Source organism: Mustelus asterias, chromosome 21 (genome assembly GCF_964213995.1).
Source record: "Mustelus asterias chromosome 21, sMusAst1.hap1.1, whole genome shotgun sequence".
In the NCBI taxonomy this organism is placed as follows: Eukaryota; Metazoa; Chordata; class Chondrichthyes; order Carcharhiniformes; family Triakidae; genus Mustelus; species Mustelus asterias.
In genome coordinates this window covers 16,818,308-16,844,425 of record NC_135821.1, presented here as the reverse complement: position 1 = coordinate 16,844,425, position 26,118 = coordinate 16,818,308, and the positions used below count along the sequence as shown (strand labels likewise).

Below are 26,118 nucleotides of genomic sequence, written 5' to 3'. Positions count from 1 at the left end.
GTAGTGGATCCAGGGAGTCCGGGAGGCTGGAATTGATTCGTGCCATGACTAGCCTTTCGAAGCACTTCATAATGATAGATGTCAGAGCCACCGGATGATTGCCATTAAGGCACGCTGCCTGGCTTTTCTTTGGTACCGGGATGATGGTCATCTTCTTGAAGCAGATAAGGACCTCAGATTGTTGTAAAGAGAGGTTGAAGATGTCTGTGAATACCCCCGCCAGCTGGTCCGTGCAGGATCTGAGTGCTCATCCGGGTACCCCATCTGGGCCAGTCACTTTCCGTGCATTGACCTTCGAGAAGGCTGCGCTGACATTTGCATTTGGAACCTCCGATATAGGTTCATCGAGGGCTCCAGGGTGGAGGGCGAGCTCTCGCTGACCTCTTGCTCAAAACGGGCATAGAATGCATTGAACTCATCAGGGAGGGGTGCGTTGGAGCTGGCGATTTTACATGCCTTCATCTTGTAGACTGTTATGTCTTGCAGACCTCGCCATAGTCTGCGGGGGTCGGTGTGGCCAGCCTGGGACTCTAGCTTGGTCCGGTATTGTCTTTTGGTATCTTTGATAGATCTCCTTAGATCGTATCTGGCTTTCTTGTATAGGTCAGTGTCGCTTGACCTGAACGCCTCAGAGCTGGACTTCAGCAAGCAGTGGATATCCCTGTTCATCCATGGTTTCCAAGTATCATAGAATAGAAACCCTACAGTGCACAAGGAGGCCATTCGGCCCATCGAGTCTGCACCGACCACAATCCCACCCAGGCCCTACCCTCACATATTTACCCGCTAATCCCACTAACCTACACATCCCAGGACTCTAAGGGGCAATTTCTAACCTGGCCAATCAACCTAACCCACACATCTTTGGACTGTGGGAGGAAACCGGAGCACCCCGGAGGAAACCCACACAGACACGGGGAGAATGTGCAAACTCCACACAGACAGTGACCCGAGCCGGGAATCGAACCCGGGACCCTGGAGCTGTGAAGCAGCAGTGCTAACCACTGTGCTACCGTGCCGCCCCACGTTTTTCCGGTTGGGAAATACACGGATTTGCTTCTTTGGCGCACAGTCTCCCACACAATTGCTTAGCGCTGCTGCCTCACAGCGCCAGGGACCCGGGTTCGATTCCCAGCTCGGGTCACTGTCTGTGTGGAGTCTGCATGTTCTCCCCGTGTCTGCGTGGGTTTCCTCCGGGTGCCCCGGTTTCCTCCCACAGTCTGAAAGCTGGTTAAGGTGTATTGGCCGTGCTAAATTCTCCCTCAGTGTTTCCCGAATAGATGCTGGAGTGTGGTGACTGGGGGATTTTCACAGTAACTTCATCACAGCGTTAATGTAAGCCTATTTGTGACACTAATAAATAAACTAAAAACTTTAAACTTTCAATGATGTCCAACTTGATAAGTTTTAGAATGTACTTTATGTGATGAATAAAGTATATTTTTTGGAAGAGAAAGGATGTCTCCTGACCCCCTCAGCACCTGACCCCTGACCCCACAAGCACCCCAACCTCGCACCCCACACCCTCACCCCCCCAAAAAAACCCCGTCGCTCTCTTTAATCAACCACCTGAATGAGAATTTGGTCTCAAAAAGTTAGTGAGGCCCAAATATCTAAATGGCCCTGCTTTCTGACACCGCCATTGGCCAGACATGAGAGCTTCTCCCACCCATGACCTGCTCGATGACAGGGGTCAAAGGAAAATGGCCCCATCTGTCCACGGTAATGGCTGGAGCTGCCATTTTAAAAATTCATTCATGGGACGTGGGTGTCGTTGACTAGGCCCAGCAGTTATTAGCCATCCCTTATTACCACTTCAGAAGGTGGTGGTGAGCTGTTTTCTTGAACCGCTGCAGTCCATCTGTTGTAGGTTCACCCACAGTGCTGTTAGGGAGGGAGTTCCAGGATTTTGACCCAGCAACTGTGAAGGAACGGTGACATATTTCCAAGTCAGGATGGGGAGTAACCTGGAGGGGAACCTCCAAGTGGCGGTGTTCCCAGGTATCTCCTGCCCTTCATAGGATCCCTACAGTGCCATTCAGCCTAAAGAGTCTGCACCAACTCTCTGAAAGAGAGTTCATCCTGTGCATTTAGCATGGCCAATCCCCCTAATCTGCAAATATTTGGACACTAAGAGGCAATTTAGCATGGCCAATCCACCTAACTTGCACATCTTTGGACACTAAGGGGCAATTTAGCATGGCAAATCCACCTAACCTACACATCTTGGGACACTAAGGGGTGACTTATCATGGCCAATCCCCTTAAGCTGCACACCTTTGGACACTAAGCTGCAATTTAGCATGGCCAATCCACCTAACCTACACATCTTTGGACGCTATGGGGCAATTTAGCATGGCTAATCCACCTAACCTACACATCTTTGGACGCTATGGGGCAATTTAGCATGGCCAATCCACCTAACCTACACATCTTTGGACGCTATAGGGCAATTTAGCATGGCCAATCCACCTAATCTGCACATCTTTGGACACTAAGGGGCAATTTAGCATGGCCAATCCACCTAACCTGCACATCTTTGGACACGAAGGGGCAATTTAGCATGGCCAATCCACCTAACCTACACATCTTTGGACACGAAGGGGCAATTTAGCATGGCCAATTCCCTTTTGGAGGGCAGAAGGGCCTGTTTCCTGTGCTGTACTGTTCTTAACCTGCACATCTTTGGATTGTGGGAGGAAACCGGAGCACCCGGAGGAAACCCACGCAGACACGGGGAGAATGTGCAGACTCCACACAGACAGTGACCTGAGGCCCTTCCCCCACCTGTCTCTCTTCGAGCTCTCTGTCCATTCCCTGCTCCTGGGCCCTGAATTGTTGAGGCCATAGGGCGATGGATTTGGAAGTGTTGTCACTTCAGGAGGTCGACGTATTGCATTTAAAGTAACATCTTTAATGCAGAATAACATCTCAAAGTGCTTCATGGAGGCATCATTGAAATGAAGGCTTGGCCAAGGAATTAGGAGAGGTGGAAAGATGTGGGAAGGGGGGCATATTTAGAGTGTGCCCAGACAGCTAAAAACATGGCAGTGAATGATACGTGTGACATTGTGTGTACTTGTGTATACGTGATGGTCCGACTGCTTGTATATTGTGTGTATATCTATTTCCAATTGAATTTTATAAAGGAAGATTCTCAATGGGGTTGGTGCAGATTGGAACATGCTCCTTGCCCCTGACACTGCACCTGTACCCCGGGGGAATCCATCTGCCCCTCTCAGAGGTGGGCAGTCCCTTTCGGAGACAGAGGAGGGAGCCTGTGTGCCAGTGTTGGTGGGCCAGGAAACGCACAGCCTGTGGAAGGCCCGGCTGGGTACACTGGAGAGCCTGGGGGTCGCTGCTGGAGGTGAGGGTGGGATCGGGATTGTGCTTTCGCTTTCCAGTTTCAGAAACTTTCGTAAACGCAGTCGTAACCCTCGGCGCCAAGTTCCTGCCAAAGAATAGAAATAAATCTGAGCACCCCACCACAGCCAATAGGGAGGGAGGAAAGACAAAGTTAGTGTTTGGGTACTTGACCAAGGGCTCCCAGACTGACCCACCGGACAGTGAGACCACCCACCAGACGGTGAGACCACCCAGACACACCCACCAGACGGTGAGACCACCCAGACACACCCATCAGACAGCGAGACCACCCAGACACACCCATCAGACAGCGAGACCACCCAGACACACCCATCAGACAGCGAGACCACCCAGACACACCCATCAGACAGCGAGACCACCCAGACACACCCATCAGACAGCGAGACCACCCAGACACACCCACCAGGCAGTTTAACCACCCAAACACGCCCATCAGACAGCGAGACCACCCAAACAGACAGCCCCCCTGAACAGTGAGACCACCCAGACACACACGCCCATCAGACAGCGAGACCACCCAAGCAGAAACCTCCATGGATCCCTGGATTTGAAGGTTATCATTCCAGCTCATAATGTGGCTCATTTAGACTTGCTCGGGGTAGTTTATTCACACGTGGGACCTGTTTACTGCAAACAAAAATAATCTGTTCAAGCCTTGCACCTTTTCTGAATTAATTACTGGGGAGATCGGGGAGCCTATCATTCCCCTCTGCTTTCTGCAAGTCAAGACCTCAGCCAATTAGAGTCGACTTGCTAACCAATCAGGATGCTTTTCTCCTGTTGTATAAATTGCTGGAAATTTGGCATTCCTGTGTTTGTCCTGATGAGTGCAAGCTGAAAGGTTTGGTAGCATGTCTCTTTTCGACAATATTCAAAGTTTGAAAGGTTAGACTCACCGTTGGTGGTTTATTTCTCCCAGAACAATCGTAGTTGCTGGTTCTGTCATGGTCCAGGGTGCTGTATATCGATTGCTGGTGTTTCTGGAGAGGCTGCAGAAAGAGAGGACATTCTGTGATTTCACATTTCTACAAATTTATTTATTAGTGTCAAAGATAGGCTTACATTAACACTGTAATGAAGTTACTGTGAAACTGTGTGACAGTCAGGAGGGAATTGGATGGGAGCATGTGGAAATTAACTTGCAGGGTTGCAGAGATGGAATGGGGGATGATGGGACTGACTGGATTTCTCTGCAGGGACCTAACGTCGGTTCGGTGGGACAACTGGCCTCCTCCTGTGTTGTAATGAATGTATAACTGTTATGCTGCATATTAGGGCAGCATGGCAGCACAGTGATTAGCACTGCTGCTTTATAGCGCCAGGGATCTTGGTTCAATTCCAGCTTTGGGTGACTGTCTGTGCGGAGTCTGCGCCTTCTCCCCGTGCCTGCGTGGGTTTTCAGCTGGGTACTCCGGTTTCCTCCTACACCCCAAAGATGTGCAGGTTAGGTGGATTAGCCACGATAAACTGCCCCTTCATGTCCAAAGATGTGCAAGTTAGGTGGACTGGCCATGCTAAATTGCCCCTTAGTGTCCAAAGATGTTAGGTTAGGTGGATTGGCCATGCTAAATTGTCCCTTCGTGTCCAAAGATGTGCAAGTTAGGTGGATTGGCCATGCTTAATTGCCCCTTAGTGTCCAAAGATGTTAGGTTAGGTGGATTGGCCATGCTAAATTGCCCCTTCGTGTCCAAAGATGTGCAAGTTAGGTGGATTGGCCATGCTAAATTGCCTCTTAGTGTCCAAAGATGTGCAAGTTAGGTGGATTGGCCATGCTAAATTGCCCCTTCGTGTCCAAACATGTGTAGGTTAGGTGGATTGGCCATGCAAAATTGCTCCTTAGTGTCCAACGATGTGTAGGTTAGGTGGATTTGCCATGTTGAATTGCCCCTTAGTGTCCAAAGATGTGCAGGTTAGGTGGATTGGCCATCCTAAATTGTCCTTTAGTGTCCAAAGATGTGTAGGTTAGGTGGATTGGCCATGCTAAATTGCCCCTCAGTGTCCAAAGATGAGCAGGAGGATTAGCCAATGTCGATGCATGAAGTTTCAGGGATAGGGTGGGGTGGATGGCCTGGGTGGGAAGCTGTTTCGGAGAGTCAGTGCTGAGTCGATGGGCCAAATGGCCTCCTTCTGCACCGTAGGGTTCCTATGGTTCTAACACACTCCTTGCCCTCTGTAACACACTCAGACTGCATTACTCTGCACACTCAGCAATGCAGCCACAGCAGACACATGAACGCTGACAGGGGGTGATTCTGTTATGTAGCAATTTGCCGAGCGATGTACTTACCATGTAGGCATTGTCAGAGTCAGCTGACTCAGCACTTTGCGATTTGTTCTCTTGCTGAGATTCACATCTTGGTGGCACCTGGAAAACCGGGAAAACCAATGTCAGGAATATTTGGGAGCAAAACCTTTTATACTGATACTTGTAACTTCGCAGCTGAACAGGACAAATAAATCTTAATATTTGATTAAGTGGAAAGGTTCGAGAGCTTCAAGTTTTTAGGTGTCCAGATCACCAACAACCTGTCCTGGTCCCCCCATGCCGACACTATAGTTAAGAAAGCCCACCAACGCCTCGACTTTCTCAGAAGACTAAGGAAATTTGGCATGTCAGCTACAACTCTCACCAACTTTTACAAATGCACCATAGAAAGCATTCTTTCTGGTTGTATCACCCCTTGGTGTGGCTCCTGTTCTGCCCAAGACTGCAAGAAACTACCAAGTGTTGTGAATGAAGCCCAGTCCATCACGAAAACCAGCCTCCCACCCATTGAGTCTGTCTACACTTCCCGCTGTCTCGGAAAAGCAGCCAGCATAATCAAGGATCCCACGTACCCCGGACATTCTCTCTTCCGCCTTCTTCCATCAGGAAAAAGATACAAAAGTCTGAGGTCACGTACCAACCGACTCAAGAACAGCTTCTTCCCTGCTGCCGTCAGACTTTTGAATGGAACTACCTCGCATTAAGTTGATCTTTCTCTCCACCCTCGCTATGACTGTAACACTACATTCTGCACTCTCTCCTTTCCTTCTCTATGAACGGTATGTTTTGTCTGTATAGCGTGCAAGAAACAATACTTTTCACTGTATGTTAATACATGTGACAATAATAAATCAAATCAAAAAATGGTAACCTCTCCCCTTGGGGAATATTGATTACAAACTGTAACCTCCTCCCCTGGGGAATATTGATTACAAACTGTAATGTGTTGCTCAGTTAAGTGTGTCCTGTTGATATTCCCCATGCCCAGGGCCAGGATTTTCTGGCCTCTCGTATCCGATAGGATGTTACAGTCCCACTGACATCAAGATACATCTGCAGGCTGTGGAGTTAAAATCCTGTCCCAGAGCTTTTCAAAGCAATGTATTGAATAGATCCTCATCCCATTGTTTGGGAATGAAATCATAGAATCCTACAGTGCAGAAGGAGGCCATTTGGCCCATCGAATCTGCACCAACAATAATCCCACCCAGGCCCTATCCCTATAACCTCACATATTAACTCCGCTAGTCTCCCTGACACTAAGGGGCAATTTATCATGGCCAATCAACCTAACCTGCACATCTTTGGAGTGTGGGAGGAAATCGGAGCACCCGGAGGAAACCCACGCAGACACGGGGAGAATGTGCAGACTCCGCACAGACAGTGACCCAAGCCGGGAATCGAACCCGGGTCCCTGGCGCTGTGAAGCAGCAGTGCTAACCACTGTGCCACCGTGTGTCTGGCTTTCTTTTCTGTCCTGGTAATGTCACTGAGCACAAAAAAGAAAAACAGCTCGAATAGGGCTGATTTTCTACAACTTCCCTCGATCGTGTTGGCATCCCATTGGAGAATGTAGTCACTCAAATAAAAACACAAAATGCTGGAGATTTGAAATAGAGACTTGAAATCCTCAGCACCATCTGCGGTGAGAGGGACAGAGGGCGAGATTTGCGGTAACTCCCCCACCCCACAGTATGATTCCTAGTACACGGGAGCCCACCATTGACTGGAGGCCAATCTTCCAGTCCCGCTGCTGTTAACCAGGTTTCCTGTTGCTCGCACCCTCCATCTCTGGGGGACCATGGCAGGGGGTTGCCCCCGGAGTGACTGGAAAATCCCCCGCTGGCGGGAACGGCTGGAGAATCGATGTCAGTGTTAAAGTCCAATCTTCCTCAGAGCTGCTGACTCTGTTCCTCTCTCCACAGCTGCTGTGGCACCTGCTGTGTTCTTTATTTTTCCCAGAACTTTCTGTCTTTATCGGAGCATTTTTCTCCTGGATCTATTTTTTTTCCTGAGCCCTGCTGTGTGTCCACACAGTTCATGTACGGTGGCACAGTGGGTTGGCACTGCCGCCTCACAGCGCCAGGGACCTGGGCTCGATTTCCGGCTTCGGTCACTCTCTGTGTGGAGTTGGCACATTCTCCCCGTGTCTGCGTGGGTTTCCTCCGGGTGCTCTGGTTTCCTCCCACAGTCCAAAGGTGTGCGGGTTAGGTGGATTGGCCCTAGTGTCAGGGGATTAGCAGGGTAAAGTACGTGGGTTTACAGGAATAGGGCCTGGGTGGGATTGAGGTCGGTGCAGACTCGATGGACCGAATGGCCTCCTTCTGCACTGTGGGGATTCTATGATTCTATGAAAGCAAAAAGGCTCACGACCCAATTGGATGATGACTATTAGCCAAACAACCAGTTTTTAATATTTTTAAATCTGGTAAAGAGAAATGCTCAAAGGAAATTTTAAAAATCATTTTTAATGATTTTTCTCTGGGCTTGCAGTGTCCTGAAGATTCATCTTCAATTCCTGAATTCTCCAGAACAATCCTGGAGGGTTTGCAACAAGCTGTGTGATGTAGCCCAGCCCCTATTTCTTACGTTGGAATAAATACAACTCTTTCTTTGTACACGTTTCAGTGTGTGTGTTCGTGTGTGTATATATGTGTGTATATGTGTGTGTGTGTATGTATGTGTGTATATGTGTGTGTATGTGTGTATATATGTGTGTGTATCTATGTGTGTATATATGTGTGTATATCTGCGTGTATGTGTGTGTATATGTGTGTATATATGTATGTATATATGTGTGTATATGTGTATATATATATGTATGTGTACATGTGTGTATGTATGTGTTTATATATGTGTGTATATATGTGTATATCTGTGTGTGTACGTGTGTATGTGTGTGTATATGTGTGTGTATATATGTGTGTATATGTGTATGTGTGTATATATATATCTGTATGTGTACATGTGTATATATATGTGTGTATATGAGTGTGTGTGTGTATATGTGTGTATATATATGTGTGCGTATATATGTGTGTGTATATTTTTGTGTATGTGTATGTATATGTGTGTGTATATTTGTATGTATATATATATAATGTGTGTATATGTGTATGTATATATGTGCGTGTATATGTGCGTGTGTATGTGCATGTGTATGTGTGTATATGTGTGTGTATATATGTATATGTGTGTACATATATGCGTGTATATATGTATGTATGTGTACAGGTGTTTATATATATATGTGTGTGCATATGTGTATGTATATGAGTGTGTGTATGTGTATATATGTGTGTATGTGTATGTATATATACAATGTATGTATATGTGTATGTATATATATAATGTGTATATATGTGTATGTATATATATCTTTATGTGTTCCCGGCACTGTCCATTGCCTGGAGTACCAATGGTGGTTTAGATTTCACTCTGACTGTGCTTACCTCATGAGTGGGAGATTGCGGTGGCGTGCCTGCAGGAGTAGATTTTTTCTGCCAAATCACACACGAATTACAAGCCTGAAATGGAGAGAGTAAAAGGAGTTTGTGTCTGTGTGTAAATGTCGAGGTTTGCTCACTTAACACTTCCGACATGTTGTGTCTTACTTTGTTTTATCATTTGCAATTCTCTGTCCCCGCTGCCCAGATCCCCTCAGTAACAATCACACATTCGATGGAAATCCACAGCCTCAGACCCCGATTGTCACGGCAAATCCAAAACTTCAGCCCTGCTTTCAAAGATCTCGATTATCGCACCGAATCTCCCAAAGCTTTAAACCTCATGGATACTGTCTCCTTCTGGAATCCTGGGATAATCCCAGTCTCCCAGTTTCTCAAACTCTGGGGTAATCCCACTTTCCCAGTCTCTCTAATACTGGGATAATCCCAGTCTCCCAGTTTCTCAAACCCCGGGGTAATCCCACTTTCCCAGTCTCTCTAAATGCTGGGATAATCCCAGTCTCCCAATCTCTCTAATACTGGGATAATCGCAGTCTCCCAATCTCTCTAATACTGGGATAATCCCAGTCTCCCTAAATACTGGGATAATCCCAGTCTCCCAATCTCTCTAATACTGGGATAATCCCAGTCTCCCAGTCTCCCTAAATGCTGGGATAATCCCAGTCTCCCAATCTCTCTCATACTGGGATAATCCCAGTCTCCCAGTCTCCCTAAATGCTGGGATAATTCCAGTCTCCCAATCTCTCTAATACTGGGATAATCCCAGTCTCCCTAAATACTGGGATAATCCCAGTCTCCCAATCTCTCTAATACTGGGATAATCCCAGTCTCCCAGTCTCCCTAAATGCTGGGATAATCCCAGTCTCCCAATATCTCTAATACTGGGATAATCCCAGTCTCCCAGTCTCCCTAAATGCTGGGATAATTCCAGTCTCCCAATCTCTCTAATACTGGGATAATCCCAGTCTCCCAATCTCTCTAATACTGGGATAATCCCAGTCTCCCTCAATACTGGGATAATCCTAGTCTCCCTAAATACTGGGATAATCCCAGTCTCCCCGTCTCCTTAAATGCTGGGATAATCCCAGTCTCCCAATCTCTCTAATACTGGGATAATCCCAGTCTCCCCGTCTCTCTAATACTGGGATAATCCCAGTCTCCCAATCTAATACTGGGATAATCCCAGTTTCCCAATCTCTCTAATACTGGGACAATCCCAGTCTCCCAGTCCCAGTCTCTCTAATACTGGGATCGTTCCAGTCTCCCAAATCCTGAGATAATCTCAGTCTCCCAGTCTCTCTAATGCTGGGATAATCCCAGTGTCTCTAATTCTCTCTGCCCAGGTCCATGTGGGTGATTAGTGGCTCTTGTTATTCACTGACCTTGCGTTTGATGAGGACAACCGAGGTGGCAGACACACTGTACAGTGCCAGGATCAGGCAGAGAGCGGCCAAGGCATATTGAAGCAATGAAGAAGCTTCGATATTAACTGCGTCTGGATGGGGAAAACACACTTACATCAGAGTTGCCAGCCCAGGAGGTTTCAGACCGGGTGTTGCTGAGAGAGTCGAGGCTATGTGTCCGGATGTTACACTTTAAAAAAGTTTTATTTATTAGTGTCACAAGTAGGCTTACATTAACATTGCAATGAAGTTACTGTGAAAATCCCCTCTCCGGCGCCGAATGAGGGTACAATGAGGGAGAATTTAGCATGGCCAATGCACCTAACCAGCACGTCTTTTGGACTGTGAGAAGAAACAGGAGCACCTGGAGGAAACCCACGCAGACACGAGGAGAATGTGCAGACTCCACACAGACAGTGACCCAAGTTGGGAATCGAACCCGGGTCCCTGGCACTGTGAGGCAGCAGCGCTAACCACTGTGCCACCGTGCCGCCCACCTTTGGAGAGATGTCAAAACTGAAGCGTATTGGGCGGGGTAGGGGGGTGGAATGGAGTGAGATTTCAGCCAGAGTGAGGGTATGGGGAACTGAGGGGAAAAAGGTGCTCATCTTCAGGAGTGGAGAGGTGGACCCATGAGGGAGACTCGAGGGCGAGTGAGAGGTCGAAAGAAATCGAACCCTGTCATCACAGCCAGCAGGTAAGTGATTGGCTGGTAGCTGGCAAGTAGTTTTCCTTTTCTCTTTGCTCTTTTTTGCCCTTGGCATTGTAGTTGTTGTTGTTAAGTTGACTTAAGGGTTAAATCATGGCAGGCGATCCCAGACCCGTGTCATGCTCCTCCTGTGTGATGTGGGAATTCAGGGACCGTTCCGGTGTCCCTGGCTCCTTCACGTGCAAGAAGTGTGTCCAACTGCAGCTCCTGTTAGACCGCTTGACAGCTCTGGAGCTGCGGATGGATTCACTTTGGAGCATCCCCGATGGACTGCAGATAAACATTACTGAGGGAGATAGGGAATGGGTGACCTCCAGACAGAGGAAGAGTAGGCAGGCAGTGCAGGGCTCCCCCTGCGGTCATCTCCCTCCAAAACCGATATATCGTTTTGGATACTGTTGGGGGAGATGGCTCATCAGGGGAAGGTGGTAGCAGCCAGGCTCCTGTCACCGTGGTTGGCACAGGAGGGCAGGAAAAAGAGTGGCATAGCTACAATGATAGGGGACTCAATTGTAAGGGGAATAGACAGGCGTTTCTGCGGACGCAAACGAGAGAGTCAAGGCTGTGGGTCCGGATGGTATGTTGCCTCCCTGGTGCAAGGCTTAAGGATGTCCCGGAATGGCTGCAGGACATTTTGGAGAGGGAGGGTGAACAGCCAGCTATCGTGGTGCATGTAGGCACCAACGATATAGATAAAAAACAGGATGAGGTCCTACAAGTTGAATTTAGGGAGTTAGACGGCACAGTGGTTAGCACTGCTGCCTCACAGCGCCAGGGACCCGGGTTCGATTCCCGGCTTGGGTCACTGTCTGTGTGGAGTTTGCACATTCACCCCGTGTCTGCGTGGGTTTCCTCCGGGTGCTCCGGTTTCCCCCCACAGTCCAAACATGTGCGGGTTAGGTGGATTGGCCATGCTAAAAATTGCCCCTTAATGTCAGGGGGGCTAGCTAGGGTAAATGCATGTGGTCATGGGGATACGGCCTGGTTGGGATTGCGGTCGATGCAGATTCGATGGGCCAAATGGCCTCCTTCTGCACTGTAGGATTCTAGGAATTAAACCAAAAAGTAGGACCTCAAAGGTGGTAATCTCAGGATTGCTACCAGTGCCATGTGCTAGTCAGAGTAGGAATGTCAGCATGGCTAAGATGAATACGTGGCATGAGGGATGGTGCAAGAGAGAGGGATTCAAATCCCTGGGACATTGGAACCGGTTCTGGGGGAGGTGGGACCAGTACAAATCAGATGGTCTGCACCTGGGCAGGGCTGGAACCAATGTCCTAGGGGGAGTGTTTGCTAATGCTGTTGGGGAGGGTTTAAACTAATGTGGCAGAGGGATGGGAACCGATGCAGGAAGGAACACACAAACACGATACAGAGGGAAATAAAGCGGGGACAGAAACAAAAGGCAGTCAGGGGAAAAGTGGAAGGCAGAGAAACCAAAGACAAAAATCAAAAAGGGCCAGAGTACAGAGACTGTGGAGAACTCAGTGAATGGGGCCAGTAAGGCTTAGAGAAATAAAACACAAGGAGAGTGTACAAAACTTGACAGGACAGATGGTCTGAGGAAGCAGAGCAGAGAATAAGGGAAGTCCAGATTAAACTGCATTTATTCCAATGCAAGAGGGCTGACGGGCAAGGCAGGTGAACTCAGGGCATGGATGGGCACATGGGATTGGGATACTATAGCTATTACTGAAACATGGCTAAGGGAGGGACAGGACTGGCAGCTCAATGTTCCAGGGTACAGATGCTATAGGAAAGTTAGAACAGGAGGTACGAGAGGAGGGGAAGTTGTGTTTTTGATTCGGGAAAACATCACGGCCGTACTGAGAGGGGATATATCCGAGAGTTCGCCCACTGAGTCTATATAGGTAGAACTGAGAAATAAGAAGGGGGAAATCACTTTGACAGGATTGTACGATAGGCCTCCAAATAGTCGGTGGGAAATTGAGGAGCAAATATGTAAGGAGATTACAGATAGCTCTAAGAAAAATAGGGTGGTAATAGTAGGGGACTTTAACTTTCCCAACGTTGACTGGGACAGCCATAGTATTAGAGGATTGGATGGAGAGAAATTTGTTGAGTGTATTCAGGAGGAATTTCTCATTCAGTATGTGGATGGCCCGACTAGAGAGGGGGCAAAACTTGACCTCCTCTTGGGAAATGAGGAAGGGCAGGTGACAGAAGTGTTAGTGAGGGATCACTTTAGGATCAGTGACCATAATTCCATTAGTTCTAAGATAGCTATGGAGAGTGATAGGCCTGGCCCAAAAGTTAAAATTCTAAATTGGGGCAAGGCCAATTTTGATGGTATTAGACAGGAACTTTCGAAAGTCAATTGGGGGAGTCTGTGGGAAGGCAAAGGGACAGCTGGTAAGTGAGAGACTTTCAAAAGTGTGTTAACCAGGGTTCAGGGTAAGCACGTTCCTTTTGGAGTGAAGGGCAAGGTTAGAAGAAGTAGGGAACCCTGGAAGACTCAGGATATTGAGGCCCTGGTCAAAAAGAAGAAGGAGGCATATGACATACATAGGTAGCTGGGATCAAGTGGATCCCTTGAAGAATATAGAGGTTGTCGGAGTATAGTTAAGAGAGAAATCAGGAGGGCAGAAAGGGGATATGAGATTGTTTTGGTAGATAAGACAAAGGAGAATCTAAAGAGCTTCTACAAATAGTCAAAGGGCAAAAGAGTAACTAGGGAGAGAGTAGGGCCTCTTAAGGATCAACAAGGTCATCGAAGTGCAGATCCACAAGAGATTGGTGAGATCCTAAATGAATATTCCTCATCAGTATTTACTGTTGAGAAAGGTGTGGATGCTAGGGGACTTGGGGAAATAAATAATGATGTCTTGAGGAGTGTACATGTTTCAGAGAAGGAGGTGCTGGAAGTCTTAAAGCACATCAAGGTAGATAAATCCCCAGGACCTGATGAAGTGTATCCCAGGATGTTGTGGGAGGCTAGGGAGGAAATTGCGGGTCCCCTAGCAGAGAAATTTTCATCATCAACAGCCACAGATGAAGTGCCTGAAGATTGGAGGGTGGCAAATGTTGTGCCTTTGTTTAAGAGGGGCTGCAGGGAAAAGCCTGGGAACTACAGACCGGTGAGCCTAACGTCTGTAGTGGTTAAGTTGCTGGAAGGTATTATGAGAGACAGGATCTACAGGTATTTAGAGAAGCAAGGACTGATTAGGGACAGTCAGCATGGCTTTGTGAATGGAAAATCATGTCCCATAAATTTGATTGAGTTTTTTGAAGGGGTAACCAAGAAAGTAGATGAGGGCAGTGCAGTCGATGTTGTCTACAGGGACTTTAGCAAAGCCTTTGACAAGGTACCGCCTGGTAGGTTGTTGCATAAGGTTAAATCTCACAGGATCCAGGGTGAGGCAGCCAATTGGATACAAAATTGGCTTGATCACAGAAGACAGAGGGTAGTTGTAGAGAGTTGTTTTACAAACAGGAGGCCTGTGACCAGCGGTGTGCCTCAGGGATCGGTGCTGGGTCCACTGTTATTTGTTATTTATATTAATGATTTGGTTGAGAATTTAGGAAGCATGGTTAGTAAGCTTGCAGATGACACTAAGATTGGTGGCATAGTGGACAGTGAAGAAGGTTATCTAGGATTGCAAGGGGATCTTGATCAATTGGGCCAGTGGGCTGATGAATGGCAGACGGAATTTAATTTAGATAAAGGTGAAGTGGTGCATTTTGGTAGATTGAACCAGGGCAGGACTTACTCAGTTAATGGTAGGACAATGGGGAGAGTTACAGAACAAAGAGATCTGGGAGTACAGGTTCATAGCTCCTTGAAAGTGGAGTCATAGGTGGACAGAGTGGTGAAGAAGGCATTCGGCATGCTTGGTTTCATCAGTCAGAACATTGAATACAGGAGTTGGGACATCTTGTTGAAGTTGTACAAGACATTGGTGAGGCCACACTTGGAATACTGAGTGCAATTCTGGCCACCCTATTATTAAAAAGATATTATTATATCAGAAAGAGTGCAGAAAAGATTTACTAGGATGCTACCGCAACTTGATGGTTTGAGTTATAAGGAGAGGCTGGATAGACTGGGACTTTTTTCTCTGGAGTGTAGGAGGCTGAGGGGTGATCTTACAGAGGTCTATAAAATAATGAGGGGCATAGATCAGCTCGATAGTCAACATCTTTTCCCAAAGGTAGGGGAGTCTAAAACAGACGGCATAAGTTTAAGGTGAGAAGGGAGAGAAACAAAAGGGTCCAGAGGGGTAATTCTTTGCACGCAGAGGGTGGTGAGTGTCTGGAACAAGCTGCCAGAGGTAATAATAGAGGTGATACAATTTTGTCCTTGAAAAAACATTTAGACAGTCAGATGGGTACAGAGGAATATGGGCCAAACGTGTGCAATTGGGACTAGCTTAAGTGGTTGGGCTGAAGGGCCTGTTTCCTGCTGTAAACCTCTATGAATGACTCTGTGTGTGTTGGGGGTGGGGGGGAGGTGGGGGGGGGGGGCTCTCTCTCTGTGTCTGTGGGCAGTTTGTTTGTTTCTGTATAATAGAATATAACATGAAGTGGGGGATAATACAAGAGGTAGGAAATCGTTTGCAACAGAGGGGGTATAACGGTGAAGGGGTGTAACGGTGGGGGAGGGGGTTACAGTGGGGGAGGGGGTATAACGGTGAAGGGGTGTAACAGTGGGGGAGGGGGTATAACGGTGAAGGGGGTAACAGTGGGGGTACAACAATGGGGGGTATAAGAGAGGGGGGTTTAACAGAGGAGGCGGTGGCAACAGTGGGGTGGGGGCAACAGTGGGGGAGGGGGTTACAGTGGGGGAGGGGGTTACAGTGGGGGAGGGGTAACAGTGGGGGAGGGGATAACAGTGGGGGAGGGGGTTACAGTGGGGGAGGGGGTTACAGTGGGGGAGGGGTAACAGTGGGGGAGGGGGTAACAGTGGGGGAGGGGTAACAGTGGGGGAGGGGATAACAGTGGGGGAGGGGGTTACAGTGGGGGAGGGGGTTACAGTGGGGGCGGGGGCAACAGTGGGGGAGGGGGTAACAGTGGGGGAGGGGTAACAGTGGGGGAGGGGGTAACAGTGGGGGAGGGGGTTACAGTGGGGGAGGGGGTAACAGTGGGGGAGGGGGTTACAGTGGGGGAGGGGGTTACAGTGGGGGAGGGGGTAACAGTGGGGGAGGGGGTTACAGTGGGGGAGGGGGTAACAGTGGGGGAGGAGGTAACAGTGGGGGTGGGGGTTACAGTGGGGGTGGGGGTTACAGTGGGGGAGGGGGTAACAGTGGGCGAGGGGGTTACAGTGGGGGAGGGGGTTACAGTGGGTGAGGGGGTTACAGTGGGTGAGGGGGTTACAGTGGGTGAGAGGGTTACAGTGGGGGAGGGGGTTACAGTGGGTGAGGGGGTTACAGTGGGGGAGAGGGTTACAGTGGGTGAGGGGGTTACAGTGGGTGAGGGGGTTACAGTGGGTGAGAGGGTTACAGTGGGGGAGGGGGTTACAGTGGGGGAGGGGGTAACAGTGGGCGAGGGGGTTACAGTGGGGGAGGGGGTTACAGTGGGTGAGGGGGTTACAGTGGGTGAGGGGGTTACAGTGGGTGAGAGGGTTACAGTGGGGGAGGGGGTTACAGTGGGTGAGGGGGTTACAGTGGGGGAGAGGGTTACAGTGGGTGAGGGGGTTACAGTGGGGGAGGGGGTTACAGTGGGAATATGAAACAAGTTACAGTTCCCCAGGCCAGTGACTCTGCCACTTACTTTGTACTTGCAGAAATGTTGGTTCCCCACGCTCCTTGTTGGAAGCAGCGACTCTGCGGCAGGAATACATTCCGCTGTCCTGTGTGTCTCTCACTGTCAGCTCACACACCGCAGTGAAGGCCAGCGTCTTCGTGGATCCAGAACAAGTAGTGACGATACGTAAATAGTCCTTGTACAGATTCACGGTGAAGTCAGCGGGCTTTGGCGCTGGTACCGTCACGTTTTCAGGCGGTTTGGGCTGGTGGCATTGGAACGCACAATGAATTCTCACACTTTCATTCACCACAGCCACGATAATTAATTCTTGCTGCTGGATCTCACAGTTTAAGTTTCCCTGAACTGAAAAAGAACAAATGAATCCAATTAGATTGCTCCTCCTGTAATAGGACCCAGTACACTGTCCATTTCTCTTTCTGCACAAGAGTGTTGAACCCTGACTGCTGCACTGAGGATCCCAGGGATCTCATCAACTCATCACCAGGAATTCTTTATTCCTGACTCACTGATCGACCTTCGTGAAAAGCATCAGTCACAGGAATGCAACGACAGAGCAACATGGGGTTAGATACAGGTACCTGGAAAGACTCGCATTCCAACCATTATCTTGTAAATTGAGTTTGTGTCTTTATATGCCCTGTTTGTGAACAGAGCTCCCACTCACCTGATGAAGGAGCAGCGCTCCGAAAGCTAGTGCTGCCAAATAAAGCTGTTGGACTTTAACCTGGTGTTGTGAGACTTCTTACTGTGCCCATCAAACACTCCCAGAATAGGTACAGCACAGGGTAAGATACAGAGTAAAGCTCCCGTTACACTGTCCCCCATTAAACAATCCCAGGAAAGGTACAACCATGGGGTAAGATACAGAGTAAAGCTCCCTCTACACTGTCCCCCATCAAACACTCGCAGCACAGGGACAACACGGGGTTACATACAGAGTAAAGATCTCTCTACCCTGTCCCCATCAAACACTGGCCAAGGCCATCCCCACACTCCCACTTCTTGCCTTCAAACAACCGCACAACCTCAAACAGACCATTGTCCGCAGCAAACTACCCAGCCTTCAGGAGAACAGTGACCACGACACCACACAACCCTGCCACAGCAACCTCTGCAAGATCATCGACACGGATGCCATCATCTCACGTGAGAACACCATCTACCAGGTACACGATACCTACTCTTGCAACTCGGCCAACGTTGTCTACCTGATACGCTGCAGGAAAGGATGTCCCGAGGCATGGTACATTGGGGAAACCATGCAGACGCTACGACAACGGATGAATGAACACCGCTCGACAATCACCAGGCAAGACTGTTCTCTTTCTGTGGGGGAGCATTTCAGCAGTCACGGGCATTCAGCCTCTGATCTTCGGGGAAGTGTTCTCCAAGGCGGCCTTCACGACAGACGACAGCGCAGAGTCGCTGAGCAGAAACTGATAGCCAAGTTCCGCACACATGAGGACGGCCTAAACCGGGATGTTGGATTTATGTCACACTGTCAGTAACCCCCACAGCTTGCCTCCTGGACTTGCAGAATCTCACTGGCTGTCCTGTCTGGAGACAATACACATCTCTTTAACCTGTGCTTAATGCTCCCTCCACTCACATTGTCTGTATCTTTAAGACCTGGTTGGCTGTAGGGATTTGCGTTCTAATCAGTATTCTGTAACTTGATTTTGTGTCTCTGTGCACTGTTTGAGAGCAGATTTCCACTCCATCTGATGAAGGAGCAGCGCTCCGAAAGCGAATGGTATTTGCTACCAAATAAACCTGTTGGACTCTAACCTGGTGTTGTTAAAACTCTTACTGTGTTTTCCCATCAAACACTCCCAGGACAGGTACAGCATGGGGTTAAATAAAGAGTAAAGCTCCCTCTATCCTGTCCCTCATCAAATACTCCCAGACAGGTACAGCATGGGGTTAGATACAGAGTAAAGCTCCTCTACACTGTCTCCATCAAACACTCCCAGGGCAGGTACAGCACGGGGTTACATAGAAAATAAAGCTCTCTCTACCCTGTCCCCATCAAACACTCACGGGATAGGTACAGCACAGGGTTAGATACAAAGTAAAGCTCCCTCTACCCTGTCCCCATCAAACGCAGGGCTCCGAAAGCTAATGGCATTTGCTACCAAATAAACCTGTTGGACTTTAACCTGGTGTTGTTAAAACTCTTACTGTGTTTACCCCATCAAACACTCCCAGGGAAGGTACAGCACGGGGTTAGATACAGAGTAAAGCTCCCTCTACACTGTCCCTATTAAACACTCCCAAGACAGGTGCAGCTCGGGGTTAGACACAGAGTGAAGCTCCCTCTACACTGTCCCCATCAAACACTCCCAGGATAGCTACAGCACGGGGCTAGATACAGACTAAAGACCCCTCTACACTGTACCCATCAACCACTCCCAGAGCAGGTACAGCACGGGGTTAGATACAGAGTAAAGCTCCCTCGACACTGTCCCCATCAAACACGCCCAGGTCAGGTACAGCACAGGGTTAGATACAGAGTAAAGCTCCCTGTACACTGTCCCCATCAAACACTTCCAGGACAGGTACAGCACGGGTTTAGATGCAGAATAAAACTCCATCTACATTGTCCCCATCAAACACTCCCAGGGCAGCTACATCACGGGGTTAGATACAGAGTAAAGCTCCCTCTACAATGTCCCCATCAAACACTCCCAGGACACGTACAGCACGGGGCTAGATACAGAGTAAAGCTCCCTCTACACTGTCCCCAGCAAACACTCCCAGGACACGTACAGCACGGGGCTAGATACAGAGTAAAGCTCCCTCTACACTGTCCCCAGCAAACACTCCCAGGAGAAGTATAGCACCGGGTTAGACACAGAGTAAAGCTCCCTCTACACTGTCCCCATCAAACACTCCCAGGAGAAGTATAGCACAGGGTTAGATACAGTGTAAAGCTCGCTCTACACTGTCCCCATCAAACACTCCCAGGACAGGTACAGCATGGGGTTAGATACAGAGTAACGCTCCCTCTACACTGTCCCCATCAAACACTCCAGGGTAAGGTGCAGCATGGGGTTAGATACAGAGTAAAACTCCCTCTACACTGTCCCCATCAAACACTCCCAGGACTGGTACAGCAACAGGGTTTGATACAGAGTAAAGTTCTCTCTACACTGTCCCCATCAACCACTCCCAGAGCAGGTACAGCACGGGGATAGATACAGAGTAAAGCTCCCGTTACACTGTCCCCCATTAAACAATCCCAGGAAAGGTACAACATGGGGTAAGATACAGAGTAAAGCTCCCTCTACACTGTCCCCCACCAAACACTCGCAGCACAGGGACAACACGGGGTTACATACAGAGTAAAGATCTCTCTACCCTGTCCCCATCAAACACTGGCCAAGGCCATCCCCACACTCCCACTTCTTGCCTTCAAACAACCGCACAACCTCAAACAGACCATTGTCCGCAGCAAACTACCCAGCCTTCAGGAGAACAGTGACCACGACACCACACAACCCTGCCACAGCAACCTCTGCAAGATCATCGACACGGATGCCATCATCTCACGTGAGAACACCATCTACCAGGTACACGGTACCTACTCTTGCAACTCGGCCAACGTTGTCTACCTGATACGCTGCAGGAAAGGATGTCCCGAGGCATGGTACATTGGGGAAACCATGCAGACACTACGACAACGGATGAATGAACACCGCTCGACAATAACCAGGCAAGACTGTTCTCTTTCTGTGGGGGAGCACTTCAGCGGTCACGGGCATTCAGCCTCTGATCTTCGGGGAAGTGTTCTCCAAGGCAGCCTTCACGACACACGACAACGCAGAGTCGCTGAGCAGAAACTGATAGCCAAGTTCCGCACACATGAGGACAGCCTAAACCGGGATGTTGGGTTTATGTCACACTGTCAGTAACCCCCACAGCTTGCCTCCTGAACTTGCAGAATCTCACTGGCTGTCCTGTCTGGAGACAATACACATCTCTTTAATCTGTGCTTAATGCTCCCTCCACTCACATTGTCTGTATCTTTAAGACCTGGTTGGCTGTAGGGATTTGCATTCTAATCAGTATTCTGTAACTTGATTTTGTGACTCTGTGCCCTGTTTGAGAGCAGAATTCCACTCCATCTGATGAAGGAGCAGGGAAGGTACAGCACGGGGTTAGATACAAAGTAAAGCTCCCTCTACACTGTCCCCATCAAACACTCCCAGGACAGGAAGAGCACAGAGTTAGATACAGAGTAAAGCTTCCTCTAACCTGTCCCCAGCAAACACTCCCAGGAGAAGTATAGCACCGGGTTAGACACAGAGTAAAGCTCCCTCTACACTGTCCCCATCAAACACTCCCAGGACATGTACAGCACAGGATTAGATACAGAGTAAAGCTCCCTCTACACTGTCCCCATCAAACACTCCCAGGACAGGTACAGCACAGGGTTTGATACAGAGTAAAGTTCTCTCTACACTGTCCCTATCAACCACTCCCAGAGCAGGTACAGCACGGGGTTAGATACAGAGGAAAGCTCCCTGTACCCTGTCCCCATCAAACACTCCCAGACTGGTGCAGCACAGGGTTAGATACAGAGTAAAGCTCCCTGTACACTGTCCCCGTTAAACACACCCAGGACAGATACAGCACACGGTTAGATACAGATTAAATCTCCCTTGTCACTGTCCCCAACAAACACTCCCAGGACAGCTACAGCACCGGGTTAGATGCAGAGTAAAGCTCCCTGTACACTGTCCCCATCAACCACTCCCAGGAGAAGTATAGCACAGGGTTGGATACAGTGTAAAGCTCGCTCTACACTGTCCCCATCAAACACTCCCAGGACAGGTGCAGCACGGGGTTAGATACAGAGTAAAGGTCCCTCTACACTGTCCCCAACAAACACTCCCAGGACAGGTACAGCACAGGGTTAAATACAGAGTAAACCTCCCTCGACACTGTCCCCGTCAAACACTCCCAGGATAAGTATAGCACAGGGTTAGATATAGTGTAAAGCTCGCTCTACACTGTCCCCATCAAAAACTCCCAGGACAGGTACAGCACAGGGTTAGATACAGTGTAAAGCTCACTCTACACTGTCCCCATCAAACACTCCCAGGGCAGGTACAGCATGGGGTTAGATACAGAGTAAAGCTCCCTTTACATTGTCCCCATCAAACACTCCCAGGACAGGTACAGCACAGGGTTAGATACAGAGTAAAGCTCCCTCTACACTGTCTCCATCAAACACAGTAAGAAGTCTCACAACACCAGGTTAAAGTCCAACAGGTTTATTTGGTAGCAAATACCATAAGCTTTCGGAGCTTGCTGCTCCTTCGTCAGATGGAGTGGTCTCTGTTCTCCAACAGTGCACAGACACAGAAATCAAGTTACAGAATACTAATTAGACAGTAGCGGGTTAGATGCAGAGTAAAGCTCCCTGTACACTGTCCCCATCAACCACTCCCAGGAGAAGTATAGCACAGGGTTAGATACAGTGGAAAGCTCGCTCTACACTTTCCCGTTAAACACTCCCAGGACAGATACAGCACACGGTTAGATACAGAGTAAATCTCCCTTGTCACTGTCCCCAACAAACACTCCCAGGACAGGTACAGCACCGGGTTAGACACAGAGTAAAGCTCCCTCTACACTGTCCCCATCAAACACTCCCAGGACAGGTACAGCACAGGTACTGTCTAATTAGTATTCTGTAACTTGATTTCTGTGTCTGTGCACTGTTGGAGAACAGAGACCACTCCATCTGACGAAGGAGCAGCAAGCTCCGAAAGCTTATGGTATTTGCTACCAAATAAACCTGTTGGACTTTAACCTGGTGTTGTGAGACTTCTTACTGTGCTTACATCAGTCCAACGCCGGCATCTCCACATCATGTCCATCAAACACTCCAGGGCAAGGTGCAGCATGGGGTTAGATACAGAGTAAAACTCCCTCTACACTGTCCCCATCAAACACTCCCAGGACTGGTACACCAAAGGGTTAGATACAGAGTAAAGCTCCCTCTCCACTGTCCCCCATCAAACACTCCCAGGACAGGTACAGCATGGGGTTAGATACAGAGTAAAGCTCCCTCTACCCTGTCCACATCAAACACTCCCAGGACAGGTACAGCACGGGGTTAGATACAGAGTAAAGCTCCCTGTATGCTGTCCCCATCAAACACTCCCAGGACAGGTACAGCATGGGGTTAGATACAGAGTAAAGCTCCCTCTACACTGCCCCCATCAAACACTCCCAGGACAGGTACAGCACCGGGTTAGACACAGAGTAAAGCTCCCTCGACACTGTCCCCGTCAAACACTCCCAGGAGAAGTATAGCACAGGGTTAGATACAGTGTAAAGCTCCCTCTACACTGTCCCCAACAAACACTCCCAGGACAGGTACAGCACTGGGTTAGATAGAGAGTAAAGCTCCCTCGACACTGTCCCCGTCAAACACTCCCAGGAGAAGTATAGCACAGGGTTAGATACAGTGTAAAGCTCCCTCTACACTGTCCCCAACAAACACTCCCAGGACAGGTACAGCACCGGGTTAGACACAGAGTAAAGCTCCCTCTACACTGTCCCCATCAAACACTCCCAGGACAGGTACAGCACAGGGTTAGATAGAGAGTAAACCTCCCTTGACACTGTCCCCGTCAAACACTCCCAGGAGAAGTATAGCACAGGGTTAGACACAGAGTAAAGCTCGCTCTACACTGTCCCCATCAAAAACTCCCAGGACAGGTACAGCACAGGGTTAGATACAGTGTAAAGCTCACTCTACACTGTCCCCATCAAACACTCCCATGACAGGTACAGCATGGGGTTAGATACAGAGTGAAGCTCCCTCTACATTGTCCCCATCAAACACTCCCAGGACAGGCACAGCACAGGGTTAGATACAGAGTAAATCTCCCTCTACACTGTCCCCATCAAACACTCCCAGGACAGCTACAGCACGGGGTTAGATATAGAGTAAAGCTCCCTCTACACTGTCCCCACCAAACACTCCCAGGTTGGGTACAGCACGGGGTTAGATAGAGAGTTAATCTCGCTCTACACTGTCCCATCAAACGCTCCCAGGACTGGTACAGCAAACGGTTAGATACAGAGTAAAGCTCCCTCCAACCTGTCCCCATCAAACACTCCCATGACAGGTACAGCATGGCCTTAGATACCCAGTCTCGGGCCGCTGGACATTGACTCCTCGACTCATGGAAAAAAAGTTTCTTCCTTCCACCCTGTCTATGCCCCTCATCATCTTATCCACCTCTATGAGGCCTCCTCTCAACCTCACCGCTCCAAGGAAAACAGCCCGCAGTCTATACAAGCTCTCCTCGTAGCTTAGACCCTTCAGCCCAGGCAGCATCCTGGTGAATCTCCTCTGCACCCTCTACAGTTTGGTCACATCCTTCCTATAGCGTGGCGACCAGAGCTGCACTCTAACTGTGGCCTAACTAGCATTTTATACCATTCCAGCACCACCTCCCTGCTCGTGTATTCTATCCCTGTTTTTTTTCAAATGATTTATTCATTCACAAGATGTGGGTATTGTTGAAAAACTCGCACCATGCATTGACCTCTAGATTTGACTATTCCTCTGAAAACCTGCCTACTCTCTCACATTCTACTCTCTTTTAGCTTCAGGCCATCGAGAAATTGGTTATCCGTGTCTTAACTCGCACTGACTCCCGCTGTGCTCACTGTCCGACCTGAGTTCCCTGTAGAGCAGCACCTCGATTCTAAAATTCCTGCCCTTGTTTTCAGTTCCCTTCCGTGATCTCGTTCTACCCTGTCTCTGACAATCTCCTCCCGTCCCACAAAACCGAGAGAACTGAGATCCTCTAATTCTGGCCTCTTGCGCATCCCCGATTTTAATCGCTCCACAAGTGATGGAAGTGCCTTCAGCCACCAGGATCCCCAATCCCTGGAATTCCCTCGCTAAAACACCTCCATTTCTCTCTCTCTCCCAGTCTCTCTCCTCCTTTAAGACGCTCCTTAAAACCACTCTTTTTGACCACAGGTTTTTGGTCATCTGACCTAATATCTCCTCCTGTGGCTCAGGGGACATGGACATCACTGGTTGGCCAGCATTTGTTGCCCATCCCTAGTTGTCCGAGGGGCAGTTTAGAGTCAACCACATTGCTGTGGCTCTGGAGACATGATGCCACGAGGCTCCCAACCACTCCCATCCTCCCATCCATTTTCAAGAGCTGAATTTAAGTTAGGCCCAGGCTTCAGTTCACTCCCAGTGTCTCACAGGCCCTGGGTTGTTACATCAGGCCTTGAGTTAGTCCACTCCCCACTCCTGGGGAGGCAGTTCTAAGACTGGGAGACAGTCCAGTTACTCTCCCCACCACCGTACAGACTCCTACCTCGCTGAAGGTAAAGAAGCGTCCCAATCAGAAGCCTGATGGCAGGAACCATCCTTCTGTGTTTTCCGGGGCTCTCTGTGTGTGCGTGTGTGTGTGTGAGTGAAGAAATCAAAGAGGGAGATTTGCTGTTGCTCCAAGTTCCTTTTCTGTGGTAAAGTGAGCACGTGAGCATTGTGTAACACCCACGTCGCTGCGAGCTTGACTCACAATCCTGCCAAGAAGTTCCTGACCGAGGCGCAGTGAATTTCGCAAGGTGAATGTGGAATAAAAAATCTGTTAACAAACCCTCAGTTCCTCCAAGTGTTGGTGGAATGAACCCAGAACCTTTCTGTACAACTCCCATTCTACACATTGGTCAGACTGTGTCAAAACTCAAAATACAGTCCCGCCTTTCGCTGCTGTTCCATTTTAAAGTATTCAAGACCAGTTTAAAGTTTATTTATTAGTGTCACAAGTCGGCTGACATTAACACTGCAATAAAGTTACTGTGAAAATCCCTCTAGTCGCCACACTCCGGCGCCTGTTCGGGTAACACTGAGGGAGAATTTAGCACGGCCAATGCACCCTAACCAGCACGTCTTTGGACTGTGGGAGGAAACCGGAGCACCCGGAGGAAACCCACGCAGACACGGGGAGAATGTACAAACTCCACACAGACAGTGACCCAAGCCAGAAATCGAACCCAGGTCCCTGGGGCTGTGAGGCAGCAGGACTAACCACCGTGCCGCCCCATGGTTCAGACCAGGGGGAGGTGATGGCCGAGTGGTATTATCACTAGACTATTAATCCAGGA

General features: G+C 49.0%; 1 protein-coding gene across 1 annotated transcript; it reads right to left on the bottom strand.

The window, feature by feature from the left end:
* Positions 1–3,104: 3,104 nt before the first annotated feature.
* On the bottom strand, positions 3,105–25,461 carry LOC144509147 (uncharacterized). The gene is made up of 7 exons (XM_078237559.1): positions 25,326–25,461; positions 16,963–17,301; positions 10,503–10,615; positions 9,106–9,180; positions 5,675–5,752; positions 4,284–4,376; positions 3,105–3,451 (listed from the first exon to the last, which is right to left on the bottom strand). The coding sequence occupies exons 1-7, from the start codon at positions 25,375–25,377 to the stop codon at positions 3,407–3,409; spliced, it is 795 nt and encodes a 264-aa protein (XP_078093685.1). The 5' UTR covers positions 25,378–25,461; the 3' UTR covers positions 3,105–3,406.
* Positions 25,462–26,118: the final 657 nt, after the last annotated feature.

Coding starts and splice junctions, on each gene's coding strand:
- LOC144509147 (XM_078237559.1), bottom strand. CDS start 25,377: ATGGTTCCTGCCATCAGGCTTCTGATTGGGACGCTTCTTTACCTTCAG. Junction 5,753..9,105: donor CGCAATCTCCCACTCATGAG/GTAAGCACAGTC, acceptor CCGGTTTTCCAG/GTGCCACCAAGATGTGAATC. Junction 3,452..4,283: donor GGAGAAATAAACCACCAACG/GTGAGTCTAACC, acceptor ATTCTTTGGCAG/GAACTTGGCGCCGAGGGTTA.